The 10,062-nt window shown below is 35.3% G+C and overlaps 1 protein-coding gene across 6 annotated transcripts in view; it reads left to right on the top strand.

The window, feature by feature from the left end:
* Positions 1 to 6,578: 6,578 nt before the first annotated feature.
* Positions 6,579 to 10,062, top strand: part of LOC117111564 (MAM and LDL-receptor class A domain-containing protein 1-like) — a 44,991-nt gene continuing 41,507 nt past the window's right edge. For 4 of the 6 annotated variants that reach the window (XM_033254507.1, XM_033254512.1, XM_033254511.1 and 1 more), the window contains exon 1: positions 6,582 to 6,953. In XM_033254507.1, coding sequence (XP_033110398.1) covers positions 6,854 to 6,953 — 100 coding nt within the window. In that variant the 5' untranslated portion in view covers positions 6,582 to 6,853. Of the gene's footprint in view, positions 6,954 to 10,062 lie in introns of all 6 variants that reach the window. The other 2 variants (XM_033254509.1, XM_033254506.1) reach the window with 2 other exon arrangements.

The raw sequence follows: 10,062 nt of genomic DNA, 5'->3' as shown, positions 1-10,062 counted from the left end.
TACTGTTTGTACTTGTGAAAATGTTAAATGACACCTTAGTAGATTATTAGTTTAAAACCCCCTCCCCTTTAGCGTACTGTTTGTACACTTGTGAAAATGCTGAATGACACCTTAGTGGATTATTAGTTTAAAACCCCCTCCCCTTTAGCGTACTGTTTGTACACTTGTGAAAATGCTGAATGACACCTTAGTGGATTATTGGTTTAAAAAGTAACAGCGTACACAGGGGCGGATTTAGGGGGGGGGCCGGCCCAGCCCCGGCCCCCCCTTTTGGGAGGTAAAAAAAGAAAAAAAAAGAAAAAAAAGAGAGAAAAAGAAAAAAATGATGGCCAAGAATGCCTCAAATGTTATGTTCGGGCGTCTAGAACACAAAAATTTCGCGGGGGCATTCCCCCGGACCCCCGGGGGCATGTGTTGTCTCAATCGGCCCAACTTTTGGCCCCTCTTCCGGCCCCCCCCCCCTTTTGGACATTTCAGGATCTGCCCCTGATACACACACATGCTTCTTGGCAAAGCATGCATGTTTGTGGGGAAAAGCACATATTGCTCGCCACCTGTTCTGATTGATTAGTTTTGAGTTGATATGTACCTTTTAAAAACGTCTATCACCAGTCTCAATGTTGATATTAAAATACAGTACAGTACATGATTAATAGGAATAAGCATAACAAGTCTCCATTTATTCATTCGAAGGTAATCTAACAGACCATTATTATTCAGCTTTATTTGTTTAAAAAATAACATTCATAGGAAACATACAAAAAATTACAAAGTCACCAATCAAAAGTTGAACAACAATATAATATAAAATTTAATTGAAGAAGACTAATGGTATCAAAACATAAGTACAATTAAAAGTACGAATTATAAAGGTGTAATTATAATTTTAAATTTATTATTCTCTTAAATTTTCCTGTAGTCTGTCCATTATATTCCTATAAAAAGTATTTATTGAGATTTTAATGGAATTTATGTTGAGATGTCTTTTATTATCAGTTAGCAGATTGCTCAATGGTAAACCAGAGCAGTTGAAAATAGAAAGCGAGGTTCAACAGTAGATATATTTACACATTTCATTTCTATTTAGTTTCATACTAGACACGCTCTTCAGATAAAATTGTATAAATATATTTTTTTGCAGTAATACATACAATATTATATACATATATATATATATGTATGTATATATATATATATATATATATATTATGATGAGGCTGCATCTGCAAAAATATGAACAACAGGATTGATACGGAATATTATGTATAATTAATACTTTATACTAAATGCTAATTAATATTTTATTAATATTTAATTTTCTAATTATTTGATTTATTGATATTTTAATTAATATTAATTAGTGTAAGAACATATGATCGTATGTCAATGTTTTAATGATACATACAGTAGTTAGAAAATGCATCTTTTGCGCTGTCCAGTTGTCATTTTTGTAGTTACGTCATAACATTGTGTAAGTAAACTGGTTAAGTGGTTGTTTAAAAATAAGCATACCATTATTGTTAGTAAAATAAAAAAATTTTAAAATTCCAACCTATTCTATAATTATTTTTCTACCTTAAAGAAGCAACTTCGCGATAATATTAACATTAAAAAAAATACAACAATAAAAACAAGCATGTCTACTTCAAGCAATAAAGTATTTAATATACGTTTTATGTTAAATGTTTACCATGGAAACTGTCATGGTAAATAATGGACTCAAAGTTAATTATGAAAATAAAAGATTAAAAATTATTATGTTGGTCTTTTATTATTGTACTAATTCAAAGACTAAGGACTTTTGTCCTTGAAATGGGTAATAAAAAGGGGGTGTCTATAAAACGAAGACCGAAGACCCAAAAACGAATACCCCTATTCTTTCTCTTTCATTTTGATGATAATAATCCAAGCTGTCACAAAATCAAAATTACGAATTTTTTTGGGCGTCTGTTGGTGAAATTTTCAAGGGTCTTCTTTTATAGACACCCTATAGGCCTGGGTGTCTAAAAAAAGAAGACCGAAGACCCGAAAAACGAAGATCTCCAATTATTTCTCTATTATCTTATTGAAAGTATTTCAAAATCATCATAAGACAGTAGCCAAGTACCTATTTCATTATTTCATCACGATTGAGAAAAAAAAAATGTGGGTCTTCGTTTTTCGGGAAATAGGTACTTGGCAACTTTTTTTATGATGATTTTGAAATACTTTCAATAAGATAATTGAGAAATAATTGGAGGTCTTCGTTTTTCGGGTCTTCGGTCTTCGTTTTGTAGACACCCATATAGTGGTGCTGGGCCGGATGCAGGATTTGGCGGTAGGGGGTGCGTGAGGGTTCACCTCACTGCGCCCACCATGGGTGGGGCTGAGGGAATAGAAAATTTTGAGAATAGGGACCTGTTAGGCGTGGATCCAGACTTTTAGGTTTTAACTCGGTTTCCATAGAATCGCTTACCCTATCGGTGACAGTTGTGTTTCACAGACGAATCGGGGTGCCTTCCCGATTGCGCAGGGCAGCTAGCAATGCACCCTGATTCGTCTGCTTCTGCAATCGGAAATCAATCGAAATCGGATGTCAATGTTTTGATGATGCATACAGTAGTTAAAAAATACATGGGGATTACCTGTTCTTTTGCGCTGTCCAGTTGTTTTTTTAGTTACGTCATAATATTGTGTACATAAACTGGTTAAGTGGTTGTTTAAAAATAAGCATACTATTATTGTTTAGTAAAATAAATAACAAAAATTCCAACCTATTCTGTAATTATTTTTCTACCTTAAAGAAGTAACTTCGCGATGATATTAACATGTAAGAAAAAAAAAAAAAAAAAAAAAAAGCATGTCTACTTTAAGCAATAAAGTATTTAATGTACGTTTTATGTTAAAAGTTTACCATGGAAACTGTCATGGTAAATAATGGGATCGAAGTTAATTATGAAAATAAAAAAATTTAAAATTATTATGTTGGTCTTTTATTATTGCATTGTACTAATTCACAGACTAAGGACCTTTCTCCTTGAAATGGGTAATAAAAAGGTACTGTATACTACACAATGCTAAGTCTAAAGATGATGCCGACCTTTAAAGTATGCACATTGTACGTTTGTTTTTCTGTTTATTCTGGTTGTGAAGGAATGAACAGCAGCATTGGCAACAAAGCCAAGGACGCTTTCATATGTAATTAGGGACTTCCCCTAAATTGTACGCAGTCGACACCTAATCATGGACCTTATTAATAGGTCCATGACCTAATGCTCTAGGCTAATGGAGTCCAATTCCATTTTGGTATGACAACGCTAAGCTGATTATCGTACTAATAGTTGAATTCAACACATGAATATGTGGATATTCGTAGTGCAAACGGCTTACAGTTTATAAAATACAATGTAGATCCATTATTTTTCCATTTCGTTACACTGTAACGGCCAAGGGCGTCGATGAAAAATAAAACCTTGGGCCATAGGCCCAAGCAATGGTTGGGAGCCAGGGGGCGAAGCCCCTGAAGCTCTGGCGCATAAAGCCTTTTAATTGATCTTAAGCAGTGCAATTAACATTTATTTCCATACGAAATTTTCAAAATATCCAGTGGCGGATCCAGTAATTTGAGGCCCAGAGAGAAAATTTATGATTATGGCACCTCCAGTTGGTCGGAAATGGCACTCTCTGACTGAATTAGAATATAATTTTAATTTTCCTCCACTTTTAAATTTCGGGAAAAAAATAGTGATGGTGGGCCGGCTGGCCCCCTTGAATCTGCCACTGTAATACTCATCATAAAAAGTTTTTAAAATTATCCTTTTTAGTCATAATTATGTCCGCTTATATATTTCGTGCAAACTAACATTCATAAAAATAATGATTTATTATCTACTGATTAGCTTGTAACGTACTCAAAATTCGAACTATGAAAAACAAGTAGGCCTAAGATAAACTTAAAACAGTCATTAATTTAGTCTTTTTGCATGTACAGTACTTTTAAAATCAATCAAGAGGATTTTTTTCTTTTCTCCTCTTTTTGAAGTTCACTTTTGTGTAAGTAATATTGCGATAAATTTATTGTGAGTGGAAATACTACCGTCTAATTTACGATCAAACAGGACTAGGGAGGTAGGGAGCACACAAAACATTAGTTAGCATTTTGATTTCACAAACATAAAGGTGACTTTACATTTAGCATATTTATATATCTATTTACGCAATAAATGTTCAGAAACGTGTAATCTTCTTTCATAGGCAACAGCAATACGTAGAATACTTGTATTGTGTTGATGAATGTAAATATATATACAAAATGAATGAATTAAAAAAAAATTTGTGTAAAAAAGAATAAAAAAAAAAAAAAAAAAAAAAAAAAAAAAAAAAATTATACTGGAAATTCGAATAATGTATCGAATGGGCAACGATGATTTGCCTAGTGGAGTTTACTCCATAAGAAAAACAATAGTAATAGATGAAACCTTGTATGAGATAATATTGTACTCAAATTGTAGAAGTTGGTGCATATACGCACTATTTAAAACCATTAAAAAAAATTTAAAACATTAAAAAATAGGCCTAGGCCAATATAAATTTTAAAAAAAAGGATAAAAATAATTATTATTATAATTAATATTATTACACAATTATCATCATGCTCTTCTATCGAGAACGGTAAAATATAATACCGTATAATTATCAATATAATACGCCTCTTTCTATTTTCGTTCCTCTTCAATACCGGGAGCCATCCCGCCATTATCTACCAGATTATTGCGTCGTGTTAAAGAATGTATATTTTGTGTGTGTGCTGTCTCTTATACACATCTAGATGTGTATAAGAGACAGATTATATACAGATACTAAATGAAAGTTCCATTGTACAAGTATATTTATTCAGTTTGTTTTCAACGTAGTACTATCGGATTGTTTTGAAAGCTTAATGCAGTCACTATAACAATATTCGAATTTCACAAATTTCGACTTCTGGATGAATTCAAAATTTACATAAAATATTTTTTTTTAAATAGGGCCTACAAAAAAAAACCAGATTAAAACAAGATTAAATTAAACTAGACTTATCTACTATGTGTGGTTTGTAAACTAGACCTATCCTACTATGTGTGTTTTGTAAAAAAAATTTAAAAAAAGAAGGAACAGGGCTTTACCTCATTGCCATAATGAGAAGTGATTTTGAAATTACAAAAAAATTAAAAATTACTCAATTAAAAGTCTAGCGTAAAATAACACACGAAGAGCAAAAATTAGATCATACAGAAAATTATTTGACACACATAAAAACTAACTTGACGTCAGGAAAACTCGAACTATGACTGCTATTATGTTATTATTATGTAGAATGACGTTTAAATATCCTCATTTCCCCACACATCGTCACCAAAATTTAGTAGGGCCTAATTGCTTACTTGGTTGAACTTTCCAAGAAAGTTTCATTCAGATCAGTTGATTGTTAGTATTATCTGGTCCAGGTTTTTCATTGATTTAGGGTCGACTCGGCCCCACTTGAATCTGCCACTGATTATTATGGCGTCATTGCGAGACTGCGTCAACGTAACACTGGAGTTTGTAAACTTTTGGTAGGCTTTCACTTAATTACGGCGCCGCGAGCACCCCTACTAGGGATGGATACGTGCGCCTAACAAAATGACATTATTATTATNNTTATTATTATTATTATTATTATTATTATTATTATTATTATTATTATTATTATTATTATTATTATTATTATTATTATTATTAATCGAAATAGGTAGACATCATATCCGTGTTAAAGGATGAAAAAAACAGTAGATAATATTAAACACTAGTATATACGTACGGGTCATAATAATAATACCGTATACAAAAAGAATAAATCGTTTATAGTAGAAATTGTGCACTTTTGAGTTTGTAAAAATATTGGCCTAATAAGGATACATGCTTCCAATTTTAACAACGTTCAGTACATTGTTTTCACAATAAATTTAGCCTATGATAGTCGTTGTACCCATAAAATCGATCTAGTGGGGTTTCTGAGATAGTTACGAAATGTTTGAACAATTGCGTTTTCACTCGGTTTTGGTCCGGAAAATACGTACCACACTTAGAAAAGTGAACAAACATTCATGAGTCATGCGTAATTGTTATTCTTTCCATTCGCTTTTAAAGGTGGGGTTTTAATTATAGAAGATTGGTGAAAAGTGTGGGGGGGGGGGAACCAATCGATATGATGTTCTCCCCCCCCCCCACTTTGAAAAGTCCCCTGTCTCCCACCGATCGACGCCCATGGTGGTCCCGATATTGCTAAGAGTTGACAAGTTACTGAATAGTGGTTGTGGAATATCAAGTGTCTTTACTCCTGTCAAAAATTTGAACCTAAATTTTAGTACAATTTTACCGTGTGACAAGCTTCATCCCGGCTGGGCCCCTTTGCATCCCCCACTGATACTTGCAAGAATTTAGCGTTTAACAGCAGTATACAGGAACTGATGCATAGTAACTTCATTGCGATCCAGAATATTTTATTTCCTTGTTTCCACATTCCAATTGTTGCTGGTTACTCGGGTGTATGATATACCCTAGTGATTCGTTCTCTGCGACTCATATTTCAACGGTGTACCATGTACGAATACAACGCAATACAGAACAGTACACTAAATCATTGCACTGGCTCAGTGCCTGAGTGTGTAATTTTCTGATTAGAATTTTCAATATATTCGTGCGCGTTGTTGTCTGTATCAAAGGCCCATAATATATTAGTTTATTAACATTTCTGAAACATTGTAGAGCGTTTCTTGCTTATACCAGTGAGTTGTTCTCTAATAACAACTCCCTGCTTATACACTTCTGATACTACTCCATCTTCCGCATCAACATGTACAGGAAAATACCGAGGGTATCGCGTGTCATCGTTACCACCGCCTGCTTGTGCTATTTCCGTCTGAGCCTATGGAATATATCATTGGTTGTTGCTGGTAAGATCTGAGGCATATTCTTCTTTCAGGCCCGTAGCCAGGTTCATCCAAGGTGGGTGCGGGAGGGGGGTTGGTGGGTTCTGGGCGTGAGATCCACAGTCGAAGCCCCACAGCAAGAGGATTTTTGTGCTTTATGGGTCTAAATAATGCTATAAAATCAGATGTGTTTGAAAATGTCTGTCTGGGTGGGTCTGCAGTGCATTAGTTGGGTTAGAGGACTTATTTTGGAAATTTAAAGAGGGGGGGTTTGCTAGAAAAGGGGGTTCTCCCGAACCATAACACCCCCCCCCCCCTGGATACGGGCCTGTCTTTGATCTTTTCCAATCACAGATTTTATATACAGTACCTGTATTGAGATTAAATTGAAAGGTACAACTGCCAGGTAGTCTGCACTTGGGCACTATGGGAGGATATAATTTATGCGTAACCTTGGTAACTGTTTAAGATAATAGGTTGTACCTATGAGGCGCCTAGTGTAAATTTATTATTTAAAACAATTGTATATTATATGTAATATTTCATTATTTAACATATATCACTAATCATTTACATATACTGCATTTTACATACAATTTAAGTACTGTAAAACAATATACTCTTAGTCAGGGCAGCTCATTTAAAAGAATCAGACAAGTAGGCCTATAATGAATAGTTTTCGCTATGTGTTTCGTATACTAATGATCATGTATATTATACTCTTTCGTCCATTTTACAGAATAATGCTTTAGTGATGCCATGCAAAGAAAGCATTCGATAGTGTAAATCCGAATCGTGATAGTCTATGGTCTATGGTACAATTAGGCCTAAAGCTGATTTTCCATTAGGCGAATCTATTCGCGCGACTCTAAAGCGTCGGTTCATACGTATGCGCATTTACATCTATCGGGTTTTTCAATCAATCAGAGCTCAGAAAGCGTACCGAATATTAGATTCGTGCGAATAAATTCGTCTAGTGGAAAACAGGCTTAAAGCAGGTCTATTAATTCATTGATTCATGGGAATTTTTACAAATAAAAAGTTTTATACGATGATGAAGGGTGCTGTAAACTGCGGTGGCGCCAGAAAATTGTCCGACAAGGGGTCAGAGCCAAGGGGCCGATGAAGCCTCGATCGAGGCCCGGAATAAAATTCCCTTTAAGTTTCACGGACAGAATTGTTATGGTTAAAGCCGGTTTTCCACTAGGCGAATTTATTCGCGCTAATCGACGGCGTCGTTCATGCGCATTCACATATCTATAGGACTTTCCGCTTCAACGAAGTCGGTACCGAACTGTTTATAAATAAATAAATAAATAAATAAAATAAATAAATAAGTTCGCCTGGGTAAGACTATTTTCCACTAAAAGAATTTATTCGCGCGAATCAAACTTCGGTACGATTTCTGAGGTCTGATTGGTTGCGCTGCCTTATGTGCTTATCAGCATGAAGAGGATTAACTGATTGGTTGCACATTTTTTCGCTTCGCAAAAACTCGATAGAAATGTGAATGTGCATGCGTATGAACCGATGCTTTCGATTCGCGCGAATAAATTCGCCTAGTGGAAAACCGGCTTTATATGGTTCAAAATGTGTTTTTTACCTATCAAAATAACGTTATTTGGATAGGAAAATCATTATTTTTTTAAATTTTTGATTCGACGACCTAGTTGTGCGTCGGACGACAGGGTGTCCATGCCCCAGGCCAGTCCGACGGTGGGGGACCCCTTCCCCGCTGACGCCACCACTGGCTGTAAATAATCAAATATGTTTCTTGGTTTGGCATAGAATTAATGATTATGCAAAGGTACACCTACCTGCAGTATAATCGTGATTATACAAGTCCTCTTGAGGTTCGAAACCGAGGGAGGACGCAGTATAAATCGGTGTAGAACATGGTTGCTTCCCATTACCTTTTTAATGATTATGCAAAGGTACTGATGGCGAACAAAAGATAATTACTGTATATTAAAAATTAAGTCTGAGAGTGCCATTTCCCGCCATATGATCTAGAGGTGCAAAAAGCATGTTTTTTTGGTTTTTTTTCTTACCACAGCCCTTACCATGGTGGGGCTGTTCTTGGACCCTTTGTCTTTAAAGGTTCCTTCTCGCCCCCTCTGTTTCGAATTCCTGGATCCACCATTGGATGGCACGAAGTTTAGCTATTCTTAAATGTACGTGTCAAGAAAATTATATTAAAATAAGTTTGAGAGTGCCATTTCCGTCCATCTAGAGGTGCCAAAATCATAATTTTCTCTTACCCCAGCCCCAACCTTAGTGGGACTGGGGTCCTTGGCTCGCTATCTCTGAAAGTCCCTCCCTGGGGTCCCTCAATTTCGAATTTCTGGAACCGCTCCTGATTGTCACGAACTTTCTAACTGGTAAATGTACATTGTACTTCGACGATAATACAGTAATAGACTAGTTAGGATAGATAAACGGCAGCCAGTGTCAATAACAGTCACATAGCCTCTCTTTGTCTGTAAGTCTGAAATCCCATGTTCGATAATATATTATTTCTAGTTTTAAATGCTTCATATGTTACATCGTAAATTTTTACACTTCCAAAATAGTTTTCGAAATTTTAGAGTGTTATTTCCGAGCTTCTAGAAGTGCTAAATCCTAAACAATTCTGAACCTCAGTCACCAATTCCCAGATGTGGTAATATTTGATTTATAAAAATTGATATGCTTCATATGTTTAAGTATTTTGCATTGTCAAATTATGATACTTCGAAAATCATTTTTGAAGTTTGAGAGTGCTATTTCCGATCGTAAAAAAGTTCTGAATTCTAAAAAAAATCGCAACCTCATCCCCAACCATGGTAGGGCTGAGGGTTAGTGTGGACTCTTCTGCCTGACCAATACTTAACTGCTTCCGCCGCCCCTGCACGGTGAGCTAGAGGCGATGCTTTCGCTGAGCAACAAAGTATTGAAAGATAACGTAAATATTGAGGTATTTTATTGCAAAAAAAGACAAATTAATATATAAGTGCGCCTATGCAATTTTCATTTTAAACCAGGAGAGCATGTGAAAAAACGTGAGAAAAAAATGGCCGGGAGTCAGGTCACCAAAACGGGAGTCTTCCGGCCAAAACTGGATTGTTGGTATGTATGTATGCGCTCATTAACG

This window comes from Anneissia japonica, unplaced genomic scaffold, assembly GCF_011630105.1.
Source record: "Anneissia japonica isolate Jap-2015-1 unplaced genomic scaffold, ASM1163010v1 scaffold288256_len377385_cov191, whole genome shotgun sequence".
Classification (NCBI taxonomy): domain Eukaryota; kingdom Metazoa; phylum Echinodermata; class Crinoidea; order Comatulida; family Comatulidae; genus Anneissia; species Anneissia japonica.
This window is presented reverse-complemented; position numbering and strand designations above follow the sequence as displayed.